Source organism: Convolutriloba macropyga, chromosome 7 (assembly GCF_964194025.1).
Source record: "Convolutriloba macropyga chromosome 7, txConMacr16.3, whole genome shotgun sequence".
Lineage (NCBI taxonomy): Eukaryota > Metazoa > Xenacoelomorpha > Acoela > Convolutidae > Convolutriloba > Convolutriloba macropyga.
This window is the reverse complement of record NC_134474.1, coordinates 49417580-49445281: the sequence shown is the minus strand read 5'-3', so window position 1 is coordinate 49445281 and position 27702 is coordinate 49417580. Positions and strand designations below refer to the sequence as shown.

The window sequence follows — 27702 nt, the reverse complement described above, 5'->3', positions numbered from 1 at the left end:
CTAATTTATCTCTGAGATGAATGGGTATTTTGCTTGGTCTTTGCTTTTTAAAGGTTGCGTCTTTCTTTAGGGGTAAATGAAATTTATGTTTAGTTTTGCCAATATCATACTTATGATGTGAATAGACATCATTATCCTGAAGTATTATTTCTATCAACTCAAACAATTCATCATCAGTCAAATCACTTTGCGTGAAATCAAAATTATCTAAGAACCTTTCTAGATACTCTAGGTCTTGAACTGTATTTCTATTTTGCTTAATTACAAAATCACTAACTGCTTTATTTATGATTCGGTTGCTTTGTAGTTTATCTCTAAACTTAGGAAACTGGTCGTTGACTTTAGGTCTACATAACTCCTTTGCTTCGGTAGAGAAGTCTGGGGCTAGTTCTCTCTCATCTTCTTTGCTTTTTTCTTTTAACTCACTCTCAATGATTTTGAGCACCTCTTCCTGTTCTAGTGTATTGGTTTCTGCTTTTGTAGTTTATCAATATCATCTTTGCTTGTATACACATAGATAGTTATTCCTGAATTCTTATTTGTTTGTTCAATTAGAGAAGATATCTCTCTCCAATCCATTCCGTCTAAACCACAAGCTATTTTTGGCATCGCTATACAACTTAAATTTAGTTCTAGTGCGTGATCTCTCATAGCAAGTAGTGTTGTTTTGATTGTATCAATTGTTGGCTTCTCATAATGATTAGCCTTAGTGCTGAGATTATATACTGAGTTATTATCTGCTCTGAAAGTCATTATGTCACCTATATCACAGTTTCTACTTTTACAGTAGTCCTTTAATAAGGGTATTCTTTTGGAGATTGTGTTAGCAAAACCTTTTTTTATTTCTGCATCTGGGGAGATCGTGTGCGCTATAGGCATATTAGAGTCAAATATAGATTGGGTACGAAAATCTACGTATCTAATGCAAGAATTAGTTTGAATTTGCTGTCCTTCTTGTAAATTGTTTACTACGGTGTTCAGTATGAAGCAACTGTTATAGTCCTGTAACGTTTAGTATTGTACTTGTAATTTCGGTACAGTTTTTGATATTGTATCTTTGTATAGGTTTTTCGGTTATATCACAAATAGCATAACCTATTATTCCTCTATTTATCTGTATTGGGTGGTTCTTTTGATTCTCCATGAATATGGATGGAAATTCTTCAGGTTGTGGACAAAGTGTGTTCACAAAGACTAGGTCAGTTTTTGCAACATCAATATGAGGCATGAAATATGTTCCTGGTGAAAATAAGGCTTGACTGGGGTGCTTTTGCTTGTACAGTTGTGTACTTTTCTGTTGCAGAAAGATCAGTTGAGCTATGTTTAAAGCAGTCATTTCAGTTATGTATGGATAATCTTTCTCATTGTTGAGTGAGCCGTAGCAATTTAAATTCCTTTCAGTTTTCAATACTGCGGGGATATCGAAGTGAAGTGCTTTTAAAAATAAATGACAAAAATCAATACCTATTATGTTCTGTCTCTGCTCTTTAGTTACGAATACTTTATGGGGGACTGTATATTTACCGTCAGTTTCAAAGCTAGATTGAATAGTTGTGTAGCCAAGCATTCTGATTGATGAACCAGTATATGTTTTTGAATCACAATTTGTATTTTATAAATGCAAATTTTGTCCAAGGTTTACTAGTGCAAGGTATGTAGGATGATTGATAATAGTACAGGTTGATCCTGGGTCAATCATGAATTCTACTTCTAATCCACTATTATTTTTAATGTCTCCGGTGGCAAAGTGATATCAGTTGAGGTAAATTCTTGACTTAGTTATACTTTCTTTAGTAGCGTTCGGAGACTTCAAAAGTTTAAAGGAAAGAAGTCTGTTATAGCATTTACGTAGTCATCGTCACCTTCAACGAAACTTATTTGATTTGGTTGTTGCTGAATATTGTTGGGTTTTGATTGTCTTTGTTGTAGATTGTTATTTCTACTTGGTGTATAGAAGCTAACACTTTGTTGTGGCTGTTGCTGTTGTTGTGGTGGTGGTGATTGTTGTTCAAGATGTGGTCCATTATTTCTAAAAGTGTTTTGCTGAGGGAAGGTTTGTTCGTATGGTTGAGTGAATCTATTGCCATAACTGCTAAAAAATGTATTTTGTTGTTGATAGTTAGGCTTGTTGAACCTAGGATCATAGTTTGAGTAGCCACCTCTTGGTTGATAGCCTTGGTTTCTAGGACCATTGAATCTTGTATTGCCTCGGTTATTCTTTCTATAATCATGAGAGAATGTTATATTTGGCCTTCTTGGTTCAACTAGTTCCTTTCTCATTTTGTTAACACTATCATCTATCTGTTTCTTTGTGCATCTAGAGATGGTATGACCATTGCTTCTGCAATAATCACAAAACCTTGTACTGTTAGGTCTGCCCTTTATGTTTGGGTTTCTAGGCCTAGATGTATCTATAGCATTCACTTCGTTGCTTTTGAAAAGAATGGTTAAATTATTAATTTTGCTCTCTAGTGTTTTAAGTTTATCTATTCCTGTAGCTCCACTAGACTCTGTTGTTACAGAAAATGTTAAGTCCTTTACGACTAAGTGATCAACAAACTGTGTCCAAGTTATTGAGGGATTCTCAATAAATTTCTCGTGTGCTTTGCGTTTTAAACCTTGTGGTCTTAGTCCTCTTATAGCAAAATCTATGCATTTCTGACTTCGTTGTCTTTGTTGGATTTCTTTCTCCCTTCTTATATTGTCATCACCCTCAATACTTGTTGGTATCTTTTCTGGCCAACCTTTATCAACTCCACTCTTTGTTCTATGTAGATAGTTCTTTATTAATTCTCCTTCCTGCCTGAATGTGTTCTCAACCTCAAGTCTAAATCTAAATTGGTCTCTACCGTCTGTGAATCTTTTTATAAATTCATCTTTTAAAAGTATTCCAATCTGTAGCATCTGTGACTTCACTTTCAAACCATTCTAGTGCTGTATCAGTTAAAAGTGAGCCGAATAAGGATTGTTGCCTCTTATCATAGTTAGTTTGTGCAGCGGGTGCTGTAGGCCTAGTTCCTAGTGAAAAGAGTATTTTGTTTTCTACAGAGTTCCAAAAAGAAGTGGCATCCTGATTAGGATCATTGCCTGAAAAAGATACAAGTGAAAGATTTGGATGTATTATGGGAGTTTCAGGTGGGGGAGTAACGGCAAGCGGAGGAGTACTACCACCAGGACTGGTCATTGTTTAAAGGACTGAAGTTATGGTATTAAAACTATTTAGGACAGAGGAATAGTCTAATTCTAATTCAAATAAGAATTTAAGTGAGAAGCCCTTTGAATAGTTAAATTACACAAGTAATCGCGGGACCACATGTATATCTGGAGAGTTCAACCCCTAGTTCTACTCTTGGTATATAGTTAAGTATTAAAGAAAGTTAAATGCAAATATGAATTAATAAGTTATGTTAAACAGCATCAAATATGAACCGAGCATGAAGGGATAGAATAGTTAAAGTTGTTAAGACTGAGATAGCACTAGATAGCACAGGTTGAATTATTCTAAGTTAACTTGTAACTTAGATAGAGTTTAAGAGATGTTAAATTATAACTTAGAGAAGTTAAGTTAATTTTACCTGATTTCCAAATTTGTGCTAAGTTAATATTTTATGACTTAGAGAGATCTTAGTTAAGAGCAAGCAACAAAATATTCTAAGTTAGAAAAATATCTCAAGTAAGCTGAGATTGAGCAAGGCAGCAATACGGGAATTTGATTTAAATCAGAATTTATCAGGGACCAAAAAGTGTTGAAGTTAAGAGAGAAGGCGTCGTCGTTGAGCGTGCGAGCTCCTTTTATACTTGCGGACACGTGGTTATCTATTATTCTATTGGATGGAGATAACAGTGTCGACAGAGTTACCAAGGTTAACTTGGCGTTATCTGTGTGGCGTGATAATATCACTTCATGGTAGTTTTAGTTTGAGTTAGGGTTCTTAAAGTAGTAGTTTTTTCAAAACTACTTAATAATTTGTTCACACGTTAAAATGGATTTTGTCCAATTCAAGTTTATGCTTCACGCACTATAACGTAAATTCTCAAAATAGCACTAAGATTATCAAATAGTGTTACTGAGTGTAGCACACTTCAGTACACTAGCAGCTTGCTTCAATACTGCTAAGTGAGACAACGACTTTTTCCAAAAGAAATTCAGGGCATTGATATCAGAAGTGAGCTTGAGTAGGTTACGTAGGTGGGAAAAAATTGAAATTAGCTGCAAAGAAACAGAAGCTAATTTTTTTGTTTCAGTTGTTTGTTTGTTTGCTCGTAATAATAGATAAAATTCCAATTTTTGTTGTTGCAGCTACAGTCACGTGGAAAAAAAGGTGCAGCAATAGCAACAAAAGAAGCGCTCAATAACAACAGCCGCAGAAAACGACTTAATCTCTATAACTCTGAAAAACTATTACAAGGATAACGTGATTCTGTTTCTTGTCCATTAAAGATTACCGATAAGTGCATTGTTACTGTTTCTTGTATTGAAAACTATTTTTGAGCAATGATTTATTTGTTACTGTATCTTGTAGCCACTTGAAGTTAATTTTTTAATATTTTTTTGCATAAACAGGTCTTAGACATTTATCTTCGTCTTCGATTTGGCTCATTTTGGGATTGAACTGAAATATATAAGGAGATTCCGTTTTGTGTGATCTGCAGCGAACCTTGTTCTATTTGCTATTGGAAAAAAAACCAATTAGTCATAAACTGAAATGATAATGAAACGGTAAGATTATAGATCATATACAGCTACAAAAGCGAGCTGCTTAACATAATATCCTAACAGATCTGGAGCCGCTCGCTTTTTCAACCTTGTTTGTTTAATACCCTGTCATTCTCCCCGGTTTTAAGCTTTAATTAAGGGGTACTGTTAACGTTGGTACTATTAACAATTTTGACCCTGCCTCAGTGGCCCGTGGGAAATTGATTTGAAACTATCACATTATATCATGAGGTTAAATTATCCACTCAATTGTGAGACAAACAACTTCGAATTAACAATCGCAATAAAACGGAGAAGATTTCTGCAGTTAAGAGTTTTGTGTAAAATCACTATACGAAGTTCATTTCCGGCTTGTAAGTTAATTTATTAAATTTTGTTCCCGCAGGTGATTTTTATTCTCCCACTTACAAATTGTGTTTTGTTATATGACACGTGCACGGGCTGTGTTTTGCTACACTTGATTTCTTAATTAAAATTGCTCTCATTCACACTTTAAGCCGCTCACTTAGTTCGAGCCAATTGAAGTTAAATGTAAAGTATGCCGAAACTGTTTTTCAAATTAAATCTTAGTAGGCGTGTATAATAAGCTAGACAAGACCATACTCTGCTCAAATGGCAATTGAAAGACCTCAGCTCAAATTAAGTGGTCATCTCGACTTAAGCTAGACCGGATATTGATGTCCAAGTTTAGCTCGATCCAAATTTATTGCTACTCGGAGGAAAATTGAAAATTGTCATTTAAAAATCAGTTTCCATTGGTCTACGAGCTTGTTCAAACAAAAATATAGTTAATTTGGAAATTTTCCTATAGAATTAGAGTCTAAGCAAGACAGTGTTTTATCGCTCCTTTTCTACAAACTAGTACTGTCTAATTTCCGTATAGTGATTTTCAAGCTGGTCAATGATTTGTAAACAATCTGAATAATCTGACATAGAATATTTTCTATACAAGTAGAGTTTAATTCATGATCTCACATGTCTACAAAATAAAGGTACGTAATCATTAAATACTCTTCGAGACAATTTTGGAATCGTTTTTTTAAAATATAATGGTTTGGAAAATAGTCGAAGACTTTCTCAGATGAAACCGAACTTGAGATGAAAATTCTAATATATAAGTAAATCTATCAAGAAAAATTTTTGGTCCAGCTTAAAAGATCGAGTTTTGCCTGTTTCTATTTGCATATTAGCAAAACATTTTTTCAAAAATAGTTTTTAATTTGAGTCAAGGATCAAGCCATACAAAGTTAATGCAGAATTTCCTCATTCTTCAATGTTAGCTCTAAATGAGTGCTTCTTTTTTCCCATAGTTTTGCGGGTTGCTTGTTTTGGAGAGCTGTGCAACTTCGATTGAGAAGACGTGCTGTATCACTAATCCTATACTTTGTTATCTGTAACTCAACCAATGCTGATCCCATGTCCAGATTGTAGAATACACTATTTGATCGTAAACGACTAGTGAATTTTTATTCCAAGCCTACAAATGCGTGTTCGTTCCAATAAACGAGGCCTGATTTATTTTAGAATTTTTGTTACTCGATCCACAAAAAGATTTCGCTCGGTTCTTTTTTCCTTTCATTATAGAAGTTAATAAAACCGAGACGATTTCGGAAGTTAAGAATTTTGTGTAAAGTCACTATACGACGTTCACTTCCGGCTTGGAAGTTAAATTTCATCCATTTTGTTCTCCCAGATGATATTTATGCTCCCACTTACAAACTGTGTTGTGTTATATGACACGTGCACGGGCTATTTTCTTTTACATAAATGTAAAAATAGCCCGTGCACCTGAGGGGAGGGCAGAAAATTACATGCCAATTTATTAATTGTTTGGGTTATATTACATTTTTTTGAAAAGCGATTTTATACTTCATCGATTTCTTGTCTGACCTTTTGACTTTTTGAGTGACAATTTTACACTTGGTTTTGTAATCAAAATTGCTCTCATTCATATTTTAAGCTGCTCACTTAATTCGAGCCAATGGAAGTTAAATTTAAAGTATGCCAAAATTGGTTTCTTTTTTGAATTTAAATCTTAGCAGTCGTGTATAATAAGCTAGACAAGACCATAATCGACTCAAATGGCCCATTGAAAGACCTCAGCTCAACTTAACTGGTCATCTCGACATAAGCTAGTCCAGATGTCGATGCCCAACTTTAACTCAATCCAAATTTATTGCTCGGAGGAAAATTGAAAATTGTCAAATAGAAATCAGTTTCAATTGGGCTACGAGGTTGTTCAAACGAAAACAGTTAATTTAGAATTTTTCCTATAAAATTAGAGTATAATCAGACACTGTTTTATCGCTCCTTTTCTACAAACTAGTGTTTTGGTATTGTCTAATTTTCGTATAGTGATTTTCCAGCTGGTCAATGATTCGTTTAAATGAAACGAAACCTGACTTGGAACATTTTCTATACAAGTAGAGTTTAATTCACTAGGACTTTTTGGTCTCATTTGTCTACAAAATAAAGGTACGTATTCCTTACATACTTTTACATACAATTTTGGTATTGTTTTTTTAAATATTGGTTTGGAAGATAGTCAAGGTCTTTCTCAAATCGAAGCGAACTTGAGATGGACCTTCTGATATATAAGTAAATCTGTCGAGAAAAATCTCCAGCGTAAAAGTTCGAGTTGTGCCTGTTTTTGTTCGCTTATTAGCAAAACATTGTTTGAAAAATAGTTTTTAATTGGGGTCAAGTATCAAGCCACAAAAGGTTCATGCGGAATTTCCTCGTTCTTCAATGTCCGCTCTAAGTGCATCTTCTTTTTTCCATCGTTTTGCGTGTTGTTTTGTTTGTTTCGGAGAACTGTACAACTTCGATTTTAGAGACGTGCTGTATCAGTACTATATTTTGTTATCTCTAACTCAGCCAATGCTGTTCCCATGTCCACAATGTAAAAAGGAGAAGAGATGAAACACAAAAAAATTAATGAAAAAATCTCAAAAGTCCGTTTTGTAAGTTCACATCGAACATTTTTCGGCAGCTTGTAAATACTCTATTTGATCGTAAACGACTCGTGAAAAGTTTTTTGCTAAACCTATAAAATCCATGTTTGTTCCAATAAACGATGCCTGATTTATTTCAGAATTTTTTCGACCCATAAAAAGACGATGCTCTACTCATAAAAAGATCTGAGTTCGACTTTGACAAATTGCTTCTCGGCCCAATAAAAGATTTTTAGCTCGGCCCATTAAAAACTATTGCTCGACTAAAACTAGCAGACTCTGTTGAGTAGTTTTTGTTAACAAAAGCTCGCTTCCACTGAAAAGTTCTTTTGTCATAATTGAGGTCTAAAAATGGGATTTACAATTAATTTTATTAGTTTCGCTCAGTGGTATAAGTACTTGAGGAATCTTATGGTGTAGTTGAAATATACTGCATCTACAGAAGGTTTATTGTTCCGACCTCTCTTCAGGGGGGAAGACCTATATACTCAAATGGGTTTTTTTTGTTCAGACAATTTTGGCCGATCGATATATTCATCGTAGAGAGTTTAGACTGGTATCATTAGAAAGCTCGTCCAGCGTAGAATATGGAATTAAGAAGGTTTTTCTGATTTTCGTTTTTTACAGGGAGTTATCGAGGTTCAAACTTTTGAGAAAATTGAGAATGAATTCAGTTGATTTTATTCACATTTTCCGGAATTTTTGACTAAAATTTCGTCAATTTTGCAAAAATTAGTTGAAATTTTGCTAGAATTAGTTAAGCTTTTTTAGTTGATTTTGTTGTTAAAAATTTTGGCTAAATATTTCAAAATTCAGACTCTTTCATCAAAAACAGCACGAAATAAGTTTTTTTAGTCCACTTTGATTAGATTTGCAGGAAATACACACCCAAACACCACTAACACAATCTTTGTAGACTCAAAAGGGGGCTATTGCTGCACTTCCGTTGAGAGTGCTCTGTAATTAAAACGTTGCCGTATAACATTCGAAAAAAATGAGTGTTTCTAATGGACGAAGAGCAATACAAGGGCTAGTTTTGGACAAATCTTGGACTGTTGCAATCCAAAAATACTTCGATTTGTAATCAGTTGGTCTTTTTTCAATAAAATTAGTCGATCGTTTTTGTATTAATTTTAAGAACAGAACATTTCAAATCAAAGCTCATTAGCGATAGGTCTAATTGGCTTCCGAAGCAGATCCAAATTATTGCTTTTAGTTTTTTTTACTTGAAAATTTATAGTCGTTTTGACTTTTAAAAATATCTGATTAGTTTTTCGATAGTTGCCTTTTTTCACGTTTTCTATTTCTGTCACTTTATCACCTTGTTGACAGTTCCTATACCATATTATTGGCGTTCAAAGTGAGTCAGAATAGATAGTATTAAAATCCTTAAAGAAATAGATTATGGTTTTAACGGCTTCGACACAACTTTCTCGAAGAATTTATTTGAAGTTTTTATTTTTGACTTTAACTGAAATTTTCTGTTTAAAGACACAGTTTTATTAGCTTTTCATCGGAGAATAGATAAGGCGATATTCTGGTAATAGTAAATAGCTGGTGGCTTTCATGACTTTGAAAACAATTGTTTTCCAAAACAAGAAAAAAAAACTTTTTTTAACGTCTCAGTTTCGTTCCTTTTATTGTCCGTTTACTACCTAGTCTCCTTAATTACAAGCCAATTAAGGAAGGTGTCAAAAAAGATTGGAGGCACAAAATCTGAGTTTTTTAGAAATTTCGTTATGAATTTACTGACTTCGACACGGGTTTTTCACAACAAAAGTGAATTAATTTTTTGATGTTTTGTCATATTTGACGTTCTTTTTGTAGACGTAATATGTATTTTGGATAATTGCAGGTCTCAAGGCCTTGCTTTGGAGGAAGAAACAAGTTTATTTAATTATTTCATTTTGTAATTAATGGCTTTCATGACTTTGTAAATAATTTTTTTTTCGAAAAAAATTAAGTTTTATTTAATTTTGTTTTTTTCTTTTTTATCTAATTGTTACCTAGTTTCATTACGAGAGGTCACATAATACATTATCGGTGTTTGAAGGAGGTTGAATTGAACTTATTTTGAGGGCCAAAGTATGGCCTTACGGCTTCGAAAGCGTTTTCTGGCAAGTTCCAATTGATTTTTGTTTGTTATCTGTTTGTCTATTTGTTGTTCTTTTTGTAACGGCGTAAAAAATTGAATATCGACAGTTCTTAATTCCCTTCTATAGAAGCTTTGTTACCCGTAAATCTATGAGAAATTTTAATTGATTTCTAATGGTTTTCATTACTTTGAAATTAATTGTATTTAAAAGAAAAAGTATGAGAATTTTTCAACCTTACTGTTTTTGTTCTTTGTTGTCTAATTGTTACCAAGCTTCATTATGGACTGTTCCCATATCTTTTCTGGTCAATTATAAGTTTTTTTTAGTTTCAGTTTTATCTGACGCTATTTTGACTTTGTTATTAAGTTTTGTTTGTTAAAAGTTTTTGATGTAATTAATGTTTGTTTTTGTTGTTTGATTTTGCTGTTCGTCTTGACTCGCTTTCTTAATATTAGCATATCTCATCAATCTAATGCATCATTTTTGCTCCACTGAATTATTTGCTTTGGAGGCTATCTTTTCTTTCATACACCAATTTTTTTTGAAAAATACAGAATTCACATTCAGAGGAGTGTAATAGTTATTGTTTACAGTATCTTTTATCAAAAATAAAGACCATAATTCTAATGACTTATGCCAAATATGTTCTCAGCATCTTAGATAGACCCTCAAAGTTATGTTTTAGAAACACAAGCCCTGTAGGGAATCCCAACCCGATGTCCAGCAGTGAAATGCGTTTAGATAGGTGTTCGTAATTGAATGAAACAGTACTGTTCATGATTGTAACCACGGTGTTTCACAAAAACTGATATAAAAAATTTTTATTCATTTTAAATTTGCTATGAAATTAGCTTTAAATTCGCTTTATAAGGAATAATTTGCTTGAAAGATATGTCAGGCTGAAAGTTCTGCACTTCTTTGTAGGTTCTGTAAGCTTGGAGCAGTACAGAAGGACATTAACCGAGCTGTTTCCCAATTTTAATGATGAGTTGATCATTTTACCAGCACTCCCAAACAGCCTTTGTGAGGACTCACTGGTCAAAGAGGTTCTAGGGTACACCACTGTCGAGAAATTACGCGTTTTGAAAATGACGGGAATAATATTCATTGAAAAAAGAGACTGTGACAATGAAGAACTTGATCTTTTACATTTCCCATCATTTGGGCCCAAAATATCCATTCACATAAAACTTGTTCACGCATACGAGTCATATTTTACTAAAAACTCTGGTCTTCTATATGAACTGGGCACATCTACCAGCTCGACTGCAAATTCTATTGTAATTGTTATTAGTTACAGCAGTGATGAACTTACAAATGTCGTCTGTTATGGGCAAAAAGTTTGCAAGGAAAGGAAAAATAAAAATTATGGAACAACTGAGCACTGTATTGTGAGCGTTGATCACGAAAGAAAGAAGCTGTTCAGCGGGGACTATGACACGATGGATGTACAGCAAATTCTATCACACAAAGTTCACCAAATTCGTCGCCCTATCAATCAAATTACATCGGATCTTCACGCTTACATCACTTACTCCATTGAGAATGAAACTAGTGAACAAGAAGTTCAATCACGCTTGTTTGAACAGAAAATGAAGTCATTTTGGGATAGCATCTCCCTGGAAAAGTCTATGCCATCTAATTTGCCATTGTTGACGAAACTTTTCCCGTTTCTCCGTGAGCGCTTAGAAGTGATTCCATCAAAAGCAGTGGAAACATTTTCAAATATAAACCCAAACATCATTCAGCTGCTGGAGCGGGAATGTTTGACTGGTTTATTGATTCCTCAATGGGATCAATACTGTCTGAACTTGTTCAACATCCATGTGGCTAAAATGGAATTCGGTACCCAGCTACATTTCAGTGGGAAAAAGGTTGCCTTGATAACAGAAGTTCCTTATTCCAGGTACAAGTCGCTTCAGAGATGCTTTGATGACCAACTCAAAGTATTACTCGTTTTCATCACTCTTTTCTCACTTATATTTCGCCATCTTTCACTCCTCATTTGTGGCGTCCAGTCCAATTCCGAACTGGACGGAAAAAAAGTTGAACGATTTATCGATGGAATACAAGCATTTGTGATAATCAACATATCCAAAATTGAAAAATTTAGCGAAATAAAACGCCACATTGATAATTCAAGAAGGCACAAACAAAGTAGGACATTGCGACTGAACCAGTTATGCGCTTCTTATTTACTACCAAAACTCAAAATTGTATTTCAAAGTCCAGGTCAAACAAATTATTACCGATTTAATAGCCAAATGGAACTTTCTCAGCTTAGCAATCTATTCGAAGAGCTAGTGGGTGAAAACCAAGTCGAGCACGATAGTCTTACTGAGCACGTTCAACAAGTTTTTACCGTTTTGATACAAAACTATACGCAAAAACTGAAATCGGACTCAGATAAAGTTAAGATTGTTCTTAATGACTGCTCTCATGAAAGCAACACGGAGAAAAGCCTAGCTAAATTCTTACTTGATTGGGACAAGTTTTGCGAATGGAGGATTTTTTACCTGGGTTGTTCCGATAATAGAGAAAAGGCTTCATTTTTAATCGATACTTTCAATTTCTTTTCGCATCACAATTCTCAAGGCCATGATAGACTGGTGCAATTAGTGAAAGAATCGCTGCTTTATGACATCGGTCGTCTCTCTTCAGCAAACTTAAAAGGTTAGTTCAAAGAATACGAGGAGTGATTGTTGAGCTAACGAGATTCGAAATCCTTAACATTTGTTGGAGGCAATATCTCCAAAGGCGGCTATCGGTAGGAATAGAATCTTCGTTAAATCAATTGGGCGTCATAAAACTGGGCTGGGACAGTAGATCCAAAGACAGTAAATCCGAGGCAATTTGAGACACTAAATCGGAAGAAACATTTTACTATACATTGAAGTGGCCAATTATTACCAGCTACCACAGATCCCCGAAATATCTTCATTTCGGCCAACTTTTCTCGATTTGTTAGGCTCAGTTTATTTAGATCTGTTTAGATTAGTTTCTCGGATTGACCATTTTGTGAGGAATAAAAAACTGATTTTAGGAACGCCAAAAAGACGAAAAGCAAATAGTTGTAAATTAAATGCTAGCCGAAGGGATTTTAACCAGAGCATACTTTTAAGCACTCTTGTATGATTGATATAGATTGAGGTATATTTTATTTGCATAAAACTTGGTGCAATTTTCTTGCCTGGATATATAATGAAATTTGAAATTTCACTATTTCATTGTGGCTTGATCAAAATTTTTATGCTTATTTCAGTTGAAATTATCAGATTGGTTTAGAAATATATTGAACAAAAAACATATTTTTTAGCGCAGCTGTAATAGGCATAATTGCGCTTTAGTAATGTAGTACGTCAGCAAACGTAGTAGCGTCCACAAAAGCGAAAGGTAAATTCTAATCAAAAAATTTTGCAATAAAGAATCACTTACAAAAAATTTCCATCTTCTCATCAATTTTGTGTTTAAATTTTTTTATTAACTGGAATAAGCCAATTTAATAAGCAAACAAGTAACCAAAACGATTTGGACCTCATTTTTTGTCAATTATGGAAACAAGTTTGACTGGGATATCCGCAAAAATATGAAATTGATTTTTAAATATAAAAAATTATTGAACAACTTATTTATTAGGCAATTATTCTCCAACAACTCAATTTTCTTTTGCTTACTGGTTGAAGCACCATTAGTACACGCAAAAGTGCCGTACAAAAGATTTTTCAGAGAAAAAATTTAGATTGTTTTTTTTCCTGGTCGAATTTTCATTCAGTTTTAATTTCTTTTCAAAAAGTTTTCGGTTCCATTCGCGAGGAATTGCAAAACTGACTGATCTATTTCGGCAAGTTTTCTTCCCATCGGGAGAAATACATTTCGCTATATAAGCGCATTCAGATAGTCTGGAACTCTCTGGCAAAAATGAACCGGGCAATGATCGAAGAGATAAATTTGGACCGGTAACCACTGCAACTGTTTAATAAATTCAAGGTTGGTGTTGCCATGTGATAAGAAAAACACAATCAGCGTGCACAGGTCATTATGCAATTTGTTTTTGAAAAACAACATTAGACAACCCATAATCAAGCGAATTTCAAAATTTCAGCCTATTGAGAATCAATACTCCCACCAATTCAATTAAAGATCTTTTCGGAAAAGAAAATCCGAAAGAATAGATTATTTTTTTGAAATAAAACCACCTTGCACAGAATGAACGGATCTGCTTGGAAAAATAGCGTCTATCGTATGAATTAAAAACCAAAAAAATTTTTTGATAATTTGAGTCCATAAATAGTTAAAGATTACAGGCCACAAATTTTTTTTGGCTCAAGGTTCACTCTTTTGTGTTGATTTTGGAGTTCACTCGACAGCTAACTATTTAATCAATTTTGCATAGTGCAAAATTTTTATTTCGAGAAAAACTCTTTACTCATAGTGTTGTTGTAAACAAAGTAATCAGCCATGTCATCAGCATAGAAGTGTTAACTCACTTTTAGTCTCTCAAATGATTTCACTATAATTCACTGTTAGCCGGAAAAAAGAATTAAAACAGAACGTTGGGGAACAAGCGCTTCAATTGACTACCTTCAAGAAAAGCATAATCAATTAAAAATTTCTGTGAACTAAATCTGATGTGGTTCTTTAAAAAGCCGATAACTGTATTTTAGCTCCAAGACTGGTTTAAAAAGTTGACAGAGTATACATGAAGTTCAGCTGAGTAATTGTTCAACTCTTGAAGATTCTATGACAGACTTTATGAAGTTCAGCTGAGTTATTGAGGCTAAGGTAAAACGTACATTTTGAATGTTCAAAATTTAGTGAACAATCCTTGATTGCTTTCAAGAGGTATTCTCACTTGATAAGAACTTTATATCAGCAATTTTGAATTAACCTGGAGTTTCCCTAAAATAAGCTAATTTCTCATTTGCTTTAACAAAGCCTTGTCCAGTGACTTTTAGGGAAGCTCAGATTCGATATAGAGCGTTAATTTGCAGAATCAGGACAATGGAGTTTTTTTTGTAATAATATTTTGTATTATTTTGCAACTGCTAATCCAAGGGGTCTCGTAAAACTCAATTCTCTAAAGAAGTCTCCATAACTTTAAACCACACAGATAAGTAAGAACCAGGAATGACGCTCACGATGCGCATAGGGACTCTGACGAGCGCAACAGTACTAAGCAGTGTTTTTAAGAGACGAAGTTTGCCCATTTGAAGCGATTATATGCTTAATTTCTTTGATGAAGAAATTGTTTGTATCAGAGGCGAAAGCTTCTTTGCTTTTGCATCTAGGCAGCTGACTATCCTCTTCGCCCAAACGGGATTTCAATGATGGAAAATGTAGATTGCTGGAATAGCTTTTAAGTGTAATTCTGATATACGTAGCACTCCTTTGACGAGAGATCTGAAAAAAGTAAGTTTTTCGAGGAAAACTTTTTGACCTTCTTCTTTTTCTCTTCATATTCAATATTTTGCCGCCGATTAAATGCTATCTGTGAGCTAACAGGAACCTACCTTTATGCAGATTAAGAGAGTTTTTCGTCGGTTTCGTTTCTGCTATATAATTGTTACAAGCACTGCTGTATGATTGTTTCTACATCTGCTGGATTATTGTACTTTACACATTTTAAGAGAGCTTTTATATAAACTTCGGAGTTTAAGTTTTTCCGATTTCTGTAGGCGATTTCTTGCTTAGGCTTAATTACACAAAACTTAGTCTATGAGTAGCAAATTACAGAATGATATTGAAGAGGTTGTTCTTGATATAACTTAACGCATATATTTTTGGGAATAAACTGTATTCAGGAAACCTTCTTCCTTTTTGTGATTTTGATTTTCAACGTGCTTAGCTAAGTTGATAGCTTCAATGAAAGTTTTAATGCAGTTGGAACTGCATTGGTTGCTTTCAAGGAACTATATGAAAAACTTGGCAAAAGAATTTTGTCAAAGTAATCTTTTCTCTTCAAGGGAGTGGTCGAAGTTGAAATTGTGAACAGAGATAATTACTAATGTAGTTTCTTCTTCTTTGGTTTGTTGAATCTGTACTCAAAGAAGGCCAGATCTGTGTAACTCCTCCATCCTTTTTTTTTGAGTTCCTGTCCACTCTAATTCCAGTTTAACGGTGCACAGTAATGTGGGAGTAGGAAGTTGTCACAAGATGCAATGCCAACCCAAGAGCCCACGTATGCTCCAATATGAATTTCATGTAGCTCTAGAGTTGCAATTGACTCTCTCTTCTTGTTCTGAACAAAACGGGCTTTGCTTTGGGTAAGAAAAATTTCAGGTGTGCTACTTCTGGAACTGTGGGGCTTTTAATGGTTTGTCATTTTTGATCAACACTGGATAATCATTCATGTGAAGCATTTTTTATGTGGACTTTCGATGCTGTAACATTTTTAGGTAAAATTTTTTTGGGTTTCAAATTTTTCATTCATTTTGAAACATAGTGAAAATTTGTGAACGGTTATTCGGTCAGAAATCTGACGGTGGCAGAGAACTTCTACTTCTTTGTAGGGAAGGCCTCTTCGATCCCCGTAGTTGTAATATGCTGACTTAGTCGCTCCACGTAGATATGTCTTCGCGTCTAAGGTTTTTGACACCTTATGATATTGACGGATTTGTCTTTCTACCTGTTGTCACTTCCTTAGAAAACTTTTTTCTGTGAGTAAGTTCTAAGAATTGTCTTCATCTTTCCTTATTTTGGTGCCTAAATTAATTTGAGTACTTGAAGAGCTGTCATTTTTTATTGAAAAATCGAGTTTTAGCCTTATTTAGGAAGGAAAACGTTGATTTTCTGATCAAAGCCGCCTAAATTTGGAGGAGAGAAACATCCTGGATTAGTGATCGTTTTCTTGTACATTTTTGTCATTATAAGCTGAAGAGCACGCAATGCTATATGATGCTCGGATCAAATATATGCTTTTATTATAGGCCTGGGCAAATAGGCCCATTGTATGCTTTTTATCACAATTTTTGGCCGGGGAACTTGCCGGTTGAATTTAAAATAGCTGCATTTTAGTCCAGTTGCGTTTTGACTCATTTCCCCCCTCATTTCAAACATTGAAGCGGAACGAGCAAAATTAAGGGGTTGTCGATAAAATGAGTATTTTACGTGCAATTGATTGTGGGAAGTAATGGGATTAAGCAGAAACGTAGATAAAATTACGCCGCAGGATCACAGAAAACATGTATTGCTGCTAAGAAAGAATTGAACAACGTGGAATTCAGACAATAACGCTTCTAATAATGGTTGGTTTGTGCTGAAGATCTATTAGAAACAAAATTGTGACTTGATTAAAGTAAAGGACGGCGCACTGCAAAGATGAAACCAGATTGCATCAGAGCGTTATAGTGCTTTCACTTTACATCAATTATTTTTTTGGCCCATGAAAAGTAATTTTATTCTAAACAACGTCAAGTCTATTAATGGGTCTTTGTTTAGTAACAATTACAGTACTAAACGCATGTACTTGAAAATTTGTAGTTTTTCCAATTATAGAGACAACAAGTTTGTGTGCACATAAACCTGTGTTTTCTAAAATTGGATTATTGGGATTATGATTCAATTAAGCGGTCCTCTGGCTCGACATTGCGCTCCTATGATTCGATAGCGCGACAAAAAGTATAGTCAAGACCGTGTAAGTCTGGTACCCCCAGGCAATAATTGTCAAATCATATTTCGACCACCTCACCTCGAGATCTCTAGTAATACAATACGTAGCTTTAAAGGTAAACCGAGAGCAGTACTATAGTACACAAATGGGAACACAAAACACAAAAATATTGCTACAAACTATAACTACTAGCAAACTTTATTAAAAGGTGTACTGTTTTTCACAAATTTCCTTTAAGTTGTTCGCGCACTGCAAAAATTTGATTTTAACAGATTAGCTGCTATTGAGTTCTAGAGTCGGTGAAAAGTCGCAATAGAGGTGTTGATTTGCATAAAAGGTTCGTGATGGTTGAACGTTTCTTTTAGTTCTTTCTAATATTCGAAGTTCATCTGTTAACTTTACAATGTTATATCACAAGCTATATTTTGCTTATTAAATTGATAAAGTTTTTTAAGTCTTAAATTGTTATGATGGTACGAAGAAGCGACCCGGAGATTGGTGTAAGTGCAAATATGAGCTGAATCATAGAAAAAATTAGACATAAATTTAGACTAATAGTTACTAGACTTTATAGTCTGCAGATTTTACTACTTATGGTTTATTAGTCTTGTCTTTAAATGAAATAATCGCAGACTGCCACTAAACTGGCATTCAATGGTTATGGTGGGTCGCCATTTTGAAATTGCATCTACATAACATATTTTCGATATTTTTGGAATTTTATTTTGCCGCTATCTCCACTGTGTATAGTCTGTAAGAACAACCTTTACTATGTACATTATGAATATACACATATTACTGGTTACACTGCGTAAATCACTGACCCAACGTACTGCAGTCGGCGATCTGTTCTGGTCAACCGGAGTAGTCGGAGACAGAGTCTGGCCATCGACATGGCTGTTGGCCATAAATACCCACCAGACATAAGGCAATCGGGTCTCGCTCTGGGCAGTCGGGAATTCAGATTTTGAACTGATTAAAAAGTGATTCAGTAATGCTTGTTATTGATTTTGTCTTCACAGGCGCTGAGATACTATTACTCGCAAGTCTGAGGAATTAGAACATTTTTTTTGTAAAAACTGAACTGTTCAAGTTTTTCATTCAGCTCTTTATTTGATTGTAAGCTGTCACCTTCATGTTTATCTCCGTTGATGAAAAATATAGTGCACTCAATTCCGTTTTTCAAATGCTTTGTCAGGTTTTTTTTGCTTGGCTGAACAATTTCTTCCAAAAACTACCAACAAGTAAGGAACAATGGAAATTCATTAAACAAAAGACCAGTCCGAGTGAAAGAGTTGTCAAGGTTGATGAAATCAGATTAGACAGTGGTGAAATTTCAAGGGAACCAAAAAACATTGTCAATTGTCTAAATAGAGCATTTGCTAATCTAGGAGTTTTCAAAGGTTCGAATATTGCTTGTAAATACCCTGATAAACTTAATATACCTGAATTCACATTCAGAACTGTGACTAAAAAAGAACTTTATTCAGTCATTGACTCGCTTGACGATAACAAAGCGGCAGGACCAGGTGAATTCTCAATTCGACTCATAAAGTCTGGCAAATTAGCTATAGGCGCACATCTACAGTTCGCCTTGAATCAGTGCATTAAGGAGAATGTTTTCCCAACAAAAATGAAACTAGCCTATGTAACACCAATTTTTAAAAAAGGTGATAAGCTAGATAGCACAAATTATCGACCAATTTCTGTAACTCCGAGTTTTGCAAAAATTTTTGAGCGCCTCCTCCTGACTCAGATAATGGAGTTCATTGATAAGCATAAAATTATAAACAAAGAGCAATTCGGATTTCAGAAAAAAAAGTCTGCAACAGATGCAGTTCTAGAACTGGTTGAAACAGTTTCGGCTAATCTAGATAAAAGCAAAGAAACTGTGGCTATTTTTCTAGACCTTGCAAAAGCGTTTAATTCCATTTCGCATAACATTTTCCTGAAAAAAATTGAAATGTATGGTTTTTCCCAGGAAGCGAAAGAGTTATTGTTTTCATTTCTTGCCAACCGTAGACAAAAGGTAAAACTTAATGGCGTATTCTCTGATTGTGAAATTTTGAATCACGGTGTGCCACAAGGAACTGTTTTAGGACCACTCATTTTTCTTTTATATGTGAACGATTTCTCATCTAATATAAGCACAACGGAAAAGGTAATTCAATTCGCAGATGACACAAGTATTGTCTGTTGTGGACAGAAAGGTAGCTTTCATGGAAAAGTCACGGAAATTTTACAAAAAACAGAAGAATATGTAGAGATGAACAAACTAACTTTGAGTACAAACAAAACCGAATTAATCTTTTTCTCGCGCGATAATTCTGATTTCGGATCTATTTTTTACCAAAACGAAGTTCTCACAACACAAAAAAGTTGCAGATATCTTGGTATTCAAATTGACAGGAATCTTAGTTTTGAGGAGCAGCTGAATAAAACCTTGAAAAAGATGGCTCATGCTATAAGATCAATTTACCTTATAAGACATCAAGTTCCCCTGAACGCGCGCATTCTTCTTCTAAAATCACTTGTGCTTTCGCACTTATCATTTTCGGCAATCTTTTTTCAAAATTTATCTGCAAAAAACCTAAAACGCCTTAACTGACAGATTAACTGGGTATAAAGGTGTGTTTTCTACGCAAAAAGTATGACAAAGCGAGAGATCTGCTAATCCAGACAAAAACCCTACCAGCTGAGCTGATAATAGCGAAAATGTCGCTAATTAAATTTTATTATGATATCGCTAGGCCAGAAAATCCTGAAAATTTTCACGGGTATCTGAGTCTCATCAAAATACTCGAACAAAACAATTCAAAGTTAGACAAAATGCCGAAACAAGCTTTGGAATGAATTCGATTGTTCGTCAATGCGTACAAAAATGGAATAAGTTACCACATTGGCTTCGGTTGGCAAAAAATGGAAAAGTTTTTAAGAAAACGTTGAATGATTTCTTGCTCTCACAACATGAAAAAATTCCTTTGAATAGTAACGTAGGAGCTTTTTAAAGTTATTTTTATTTTTAGGAAGAAAACAATCGAAAGAAAATTTTAAAATGTGATTCTTTAAGAAGATTGTTGATGTTTATTATATTATTTTGTTTGAATGATTTGAATTATTTTTTGTTTCAGGTATATTTAACCGTATGGTTATAATTTTAATTTACTTGTTGCAAAAAAAAAACAATTTGATACAAATATTCAAATATTCTCCGAAGCTAAAGGAAATCATTGAGAAGTCATTTCGTTTTTCTTGTTTGTATAGGCCGACTAAATTATTTATAGAAATACCTCAATGTTTCATTTGTTAGTGTCAGGTTTTATTTCAGCTCAGTTTTGCCTCTTTTCACCTCCAACCGGTACACTTATTGTTCCGACCCCACTTGTGGGGGAAGGAACTATATACTCAAATGGGTTTTTTTTTTTTGTTCAGTGAATTTTGGCCGATCGATATATTCGTCGTAGAGAAATGTGAGTGGTATCATTAAAAAGCTGGTCCAGCGTAGAATTCAAAAGTAAAAAGATTTTTTTGAATTTCGTTTTTTTCGAGGAGTTATCGAGGATTGAAGTTTTGTGTGAACAATGGGATCTTTAGCATGATTGTTCACTTTTAGTACAATTTTCTTCAAACTAAGATCTTTTTTAGGAAAACATTAATTCAAATTTCTATAAAAAGAATAAATTTTGAGTTCGTAAAAGTTGAATGCAAGGCGATAGAAAGACTAGTTCTGGTCTCATAGGGAAGTTCACTATCAAAAAAAAATCGAACTCTAATTGAGAGCCCTTTTTTTAATAAAACTTTTCTCTTTTTTGCTTTTTTAAGTCACCTAGAGACAAGTCACATTTTATATCGACGTTCTATTAATGACAAAACTCCTTTATAGTCGAATGAAGCGCAATGAACAAAAAACGTCGTTTTCAAGGAATTGCTCATGTTTTTTTTTGGCTTCGATTCTGAGTTTTCGTAATTTTGAATGAAATTTTGAATTTCTTTTTGAAGTTTTACTATTTTTTTTGGAGTCCTATGGTAGGGATTCATTGACTAACAGTGCAATATGTTCCATAATGAGCATTAAGTGAACATGTCTATTTCATTGAGGGGGCGGCTAATGGCTGTTAAGACTTAAAAAATAATTTTTCGAATTTTTTTTTGAATATTAAAGAATCATAATCTTATTATAGTGAATTGTAAGTCAGTCCAGGGGTGAGAGCACCCTCTTCCTTCCTACTGCAACCAAAATTAAACTGGTTAGCGGTTTTATCTTCTATCTATTGGTTATATGACTTCAATGACAAAAAATTTCAATTTTTTAAAATTTTTTTTGGATTTTTACGTATTATTGGTTACTTTTGAAATCTTATCACATTATCCAAATATTGACAGTTCCCATTAGCTTAAAAACAATGTTCTGTGGATGACCAATAAAAATTTTAAACAAAAATTTATGGTTTAAATGGCTTCGACACGTTCTTCTTGCACTTTTCTACTGATTTTTTGGTTTTCTCCTGTTTTTTTTGTTGTTTTAATAGTCATTATACTTACTGTGATCTCATAATGAATACCTATGCATGACAAACATAAATGTACTGCCACCGGGGCATCTTTGAGCGTTTTTATTGACTTCCGTTGAAAGCTATTGAATTTAATGTCTGTTAAAATAAAAATCATTTTTCGAAAATTTTATTTGAACAATAACAATTCCTAAATTTTTCTTGAACTGTTAGTGAGTTTCAGTATTGACTGGACCCACTTGCTTTTTACTGCGACTAAAAATATTCTGTTTAGCTGTTTTATCTTCTAGCTATTGGTTATATGACTTCAATGACAAAGATTTCAATTTTTTTAAATTTTTTTTTTGGATTTTTTGAATTATTGGTCACTTTTGAACTCTTTATCACATTATCCAAAGATTATTGTAATCCAATTGGCTTAGAGAGGACGTTCAGTGGATCACAGAGAAAGTTTTCTGAGAATAGCTAATGGTTTAATTGTCTTCGACACTTTCTTCTCGCATTTTTCTACTGAATTTTAGTTTTTGCTGTTTTTGTTATTGTTTTCTATCATAAGACTTATTGTGATGTCTTTTTAACTATCTATGCATGACAGACATCATTTTCCTCCCTATGGGTTATATCTGAGCATCGTCATTGAGCTCCGATGAAAGATTGAGTTTACTGGCTGTTAAGGGTTTAAAAATAATTTTTCGAAACTTTTTTGAAATTCAACCATTCCTAATTTTTTTTCGTGAATACTCTTGGTCATTGTTGGTTCTAACAGAATCCATTTCCGTTCTACTATAGCCAAAATTAATCTGGTTAGCGGTTTTATCTTCTACCTATTAGTTTTAAAACATCAATGCCACGAGAATTCATATTTTTTTTGGGTACTTTATTTTGTTTTTCGATCCTTTTGAAATCTTATCACATCATCTTACTGCTGAGAGTCCCTATTGGTTTAGGGAAGAAGTTCAACGGATCATAAATAAAGTTTTCAGGGAAGAGCTTATGATTTGAGTTGCTTCGACATTTTCTTCAGGCACTTTTCTACTGAATTTGTGGTTTTTGCCTCTCTCTGTTGTTGTTTTCATAGTCATTAACTTGTTGTAAGGTCTTATTGATGAAAAACGATTGGCAAAAAAACTTATTGTCCCCTCGAGGCATCATTTATTGTATATACTGGCTTCCGTTGAAGGCTAATGAATTTAATGGCGTTGATAATACGTGTTTTCCCGCAATTTTCGTGCGTCTAATGTATTTGTTTATATTTGTTGATTTTTTGAAATTATATTGATAAAAAAGGTTTTCCCATTGCTCCTGAAAAATTAATTTAAAATTGAAGAGTGTTTAGTGAAAAGTTCATTTTTTAATGCCTTCGACCCTTTTGTCGCTCAATTTTTTTCCTGAATTCGCTGTTTTTGTTCTTTTGCTGTTTTTGTAGCCGTAAATTGCTCACAGATCTCATAGGCTTGTAATTGAGGACTGAATGAATGATGTTGCTCGAAACATTCAGTATATAGCGAATAGGTTCCTTTCGTCAAATTTAACTTCTATTCATCAATCAGATGTCCCATCGAATTTCGTGTATTTCAAGAAATAACATATATATATTGATATTATGTGCCACTGTTGTTTCGTTTTTCTGAACGTTTATTGAATGGCCATTTTTTGCGTTTCTTTTTCTCTTCCTTCAGAACAATCGCGTAATAACAGATCCCAATGGTTTTTAAATGTGGCCCAAGTAAACTTATTTAATCTTTCAGTATAAATCCTTCAACTGAAATAGCAGAAATAACAACTGAATTAAAAATACATATTCAGATGATAGCTATTGATTTTAATGGTAGCAAAGGTTTGTGTTTTCGCAAATCGTTTGTAATTTTTTGAGTTTCTCTTTAGTTTGTTTCTATGGCATAGTCTGACCACAGACGGGTGCTTTTGGTTTTGTAATGACTTTTTAGTAATTTATCAAGGATTTTTTTATTAAAAACCAATGTTTTTTAAGATTTTTGAATTTTCTTGGTGCAAAAAATGTTGATTAATTTTTAAGTTTCGCCTCACTGTTCGTTCTTTTTGTCGGCTTGTTACCTAGTCTCGTTAAGAAAACTTTTCATCTGCTGTATAGTTAGTAAAAGGTAAACTTGTGTAGTTAAGGTTTTATCTGACTGCATTTTGACGTTGTTACCAGGTGCTTTTAAATTTAGATATTCATTTTTTGCCGCCAAAATTTTGTTGGTGCTATTTTTTTTCTAGTCTCTTCAATGTCAGGTCACGTTGGTGCTGTAATGAAGCATGGCATTAGTAATTCAATTAGTAGATAGAATGTGTAACGATTGTTTTAAACTCAAACATCTATTTTTGTTATCTCTTGATTTGGTTGACATTTTAGTCAAAAATGTAGATGAGCTCGGGTCGGAACATCATGTGCGAACGCACATTAACGAGCCGCCTTGTCAGTTTGTTCATTCAAAAGTAGATCTGTGACTATTAATTAGTTTATTTAAGTTTCCTCATGCCGCTCATTAAAAAGTAAAATCTGCTCATTCCGCATCTTTTTGAAATATATTACCGCGAATTCCTCTCATTTAGCTCAAAAGCGGCGAAATCTTTTATCTGAACTCCATAAGCATTCCGCTCAATTTTACTTTTCTGTTGTTCTGACGACTCTCCGACTGGAATTACCACTATGCATTGTTTTTATTCCAGAGTTCCTTCTTCTTCTGATGGACACAGCCTGCCAACGACCAGATTTAATTGAGCACCTAATGAAGGTGATCTCTCAACCAGCAAAGACGCTGATCATTAAGAAATTGCCTTACTTACTATTCGACGCCACCAAAACGAACGACTTCAAGTTCTTCAAATTGACTCTAGATCTCGTGAAAGATGGCAGTGTTCCTAAAGATCAGTTTTCACAAATAGACGAGAACGGAGATACGATGCTGACTGCCTTGTGTCGCAACGAGAAGCCCAACTATCAAATACTCGAATACATTTTGTACTTTGGATTTCCACATGATTTACTTCTTCATAAAAAGGATGGCAAGAATGCACTGGAATGGGCAGAGTTCACTCACAATGTTGTCACTCAACAGGTGTTGAATTTTGATGCGGAAAGGCGACATCTATTCACCACATCACTTGACGAACAGAATCGACGATGTGAGTTAAAATGCACTAATTTACAGATGTGCGTGTGATTTTTGTGTCCCGCAATACAGCAGTAATAGGAGCAAAACTGGCCATTAATAATGAAAATTACGTCAGCAATTCAATAATACAGCACCTGTTACGTCAACCGTCCGATAGTACTGGCTAATTCGTCAACTGTCCGATGATATATAATGTTATAAATTACACCATACATGAACAATTTTATTCATAGGAGAAAAATATTAAAACATGCCAAAAACATCCATACTTGTAAATTAAGCACATTAGACAACTATTTTACCAGTCGTTATCATTTCGGCCTCCGTTAATCAAGATACGTCAAAAATTAATTGTCTATTATACACATAAGGGACAACAAATAAGCTTATAACAGTCAGTCACTTCAAGGTGTATACTGCGAGAAAGGTAATGATTAAAATAGCTCTTATAATTTGAAATAGGTATTGAATAAATTTATTAAATTTTACCTGAAAAAACATCTTAACTTACCTTAAACGTTCCTATAGTTTTGACTTACCTTAATTGGCCTTGACTTACCTCAACTTTACAAGAAAATCACCTCATTACGCCGCAGAGGTATACCCCAAACTTTCCGCCTTAATAAAATTCGCACCAAAATAGACACCTAAAATGAACGAAACTAGGAGACAAGCATTGTATCTTATTTTTCGCCAAATGGGTTACGCCATTTTTGCGAAATTGAGATACTTAAAAATGTTAAAATAGGTGACAAGTCATGTAGCACGTTTCCGCTCATTTCATGTATCTATTTTTCGCATTAACAGTATCTCTAATTCGCGATTTGTCTCACAATTGTCTCAAAAAGATGATGCTTGAACACAAATAAAAGCCTGAAAACCATAAAATTGGTAAGATATTGTATAAAATTAACCTGTAAACTACTTTTAATCGCTTAATTTCTATCAATTATTAAATGTTTAAACCACTTCTAGAGGATCAAAAACTTAATTAGGCCTTATTGCAGATTGTAGATACGTTCAGTGCAAAAATTAGATTTATTCAGGGCAAGATCGAGTTACGTTGCCTAAGAACAGGAGATGCATAAATCGAACAAATTCGTGATACATAGTGCGCAAAAAATAGGATAGACAGCTTGTATCTGAATTTCCCGGATACAATTTGGTCACGTTTGCGAACACGAGTTGCGCAATTCCCTTCAAATCTCCCTGTTTTTGCTAAGGTATCTATTTTTTGCAATATTGTTTCATTTTCAATGTATTAACATAGGAAAAACGAAGAAGAGATACACAGATCGTGCAAATTTGCCCGTGACGATTTGGGTATACCTCTGCGGCGTTATGCGGAAAAATGAAGAGGACTCCAACTAAACTTTTTCCTGAATATGCTCAAATTTGCCTGAGAAACACAACTGAACAGTAAACGTAAAATTACCTAAACTTACCTGAAAAATTTACAAACTATTTCCCTTAAATTTAATGAAATGCTACCTCAATATCACATTGAAAATTCCTTAATTTTTACCTGAACTGTCTAGGTAAAAACGATAGTTAAGGTTTCTGCACCTTTAATTCTACGGCTGCCGGTTTGTTCAAAGTTAATCCAACTATTCCTTTTTCTGCTTCTGTTGATATTGGCGTTCCCCAGTGCTCGGTACTTAGTCCGCTGCTTTTTTAATAAAATACGTCAATTGAATGAGCAATATGCAAGATGTGACAAATTCATTACTCATCCTGAGCCTGTCATAATTTCGCAGACGATACAGTGATTGAAATTTGAGCTAGAAATCATTGAATTATTTATTAATACATAGAAAACAAAATTTGTTTCTGTTTTGGTAATTTAAATTTCACAGCAGAATGTCTGTCGGCTGATACAATACGTTTAATTGGAACAACAATAGATAGTAATTTGTCTTTCATAAATCATATTAAAGTTGTTAAGCAAAAACTAATGAAGTTCAATGGACTGTTCAATAGACTAAGAAAATTTCTCAGGAAAAGTCAGATGGTTAGATTTTTTGAGAACTATGTTCAGCCTGTAGTTGATATGAGGTACTGATTTATAGAAACTTTATCTTTTCAGATATTTCATCGACAGATTCAGACTAGAGTGTACTCAAACAGTTGATAAAAATATTATAAGAAGAATGTGTTTTTGGTCAAATAAAATCTTCCTTGAATGATACGAATTGAGCAGAGTAAATAGAAAGGAAAAACAAACGTGTCTGGAATGCTGTCTTCGAAGAAATGGGACAAACCGATTGCGGCTTAGAGGTTTAAAGTTCGAAAAAAGTTGAATCTGTTGTTCTTTCCTGAACTTTCCTTTGTAAATACGGTTTTAAAAATGACAAATCAGCAGGTAAAATTTTTTGCCTTATGATTTTGAAAAAACACACGGTTTACAAGCAAGACTTCTCAATTTATTTCTTATAGGTACGTTCATATTTTTAATTACTGAATTATCTAATTGTCTTTTTTTCAATCCAATCATTATTATCATTTGTAACTATTATAGTAAATTTGTGTGTTCCTAAAAAACAGTTCTTTGATATTTCATACATTTAAAGGCACCATGAAAACTGATCCACTAATGATCCAATATTGTGCTCGTTTTTTCTGTTGAACTTCAAGGTACATATACGTATTTTTTACACAATAAATATACTTTTTTGTTT

At 33.9% G+C, this 27702-nt stretch overlaps 1 protein-coding gene across 1 annotated transcript in view; it reads left to right on the top strand.

Moving 5' to 3' along the window:
* LOC142343054 (uncharacterized) overlaps nucleotides 1-25072 on the top strand; it is a 44849-nt gene extending 19777 nt beyond the window's left edge. Inside the window, exons 2-3 of the mRNA XM_075394740.1 lie at nucleotides 10692-12440; nucleotides 24579-25072. Coding sequence (XP_075250855.1) covers nucleotides 10692-12440; nucleotides 24579-25072 — 2243 coding nt within the window. The remainder of the gene's footprint in view (nucleotides 1-10691; nucleotides 12441-24578) is intronic.
* The last annotated feature ends 2630 nt before the right edge of the window (nucleotides 25073-27702 follow it).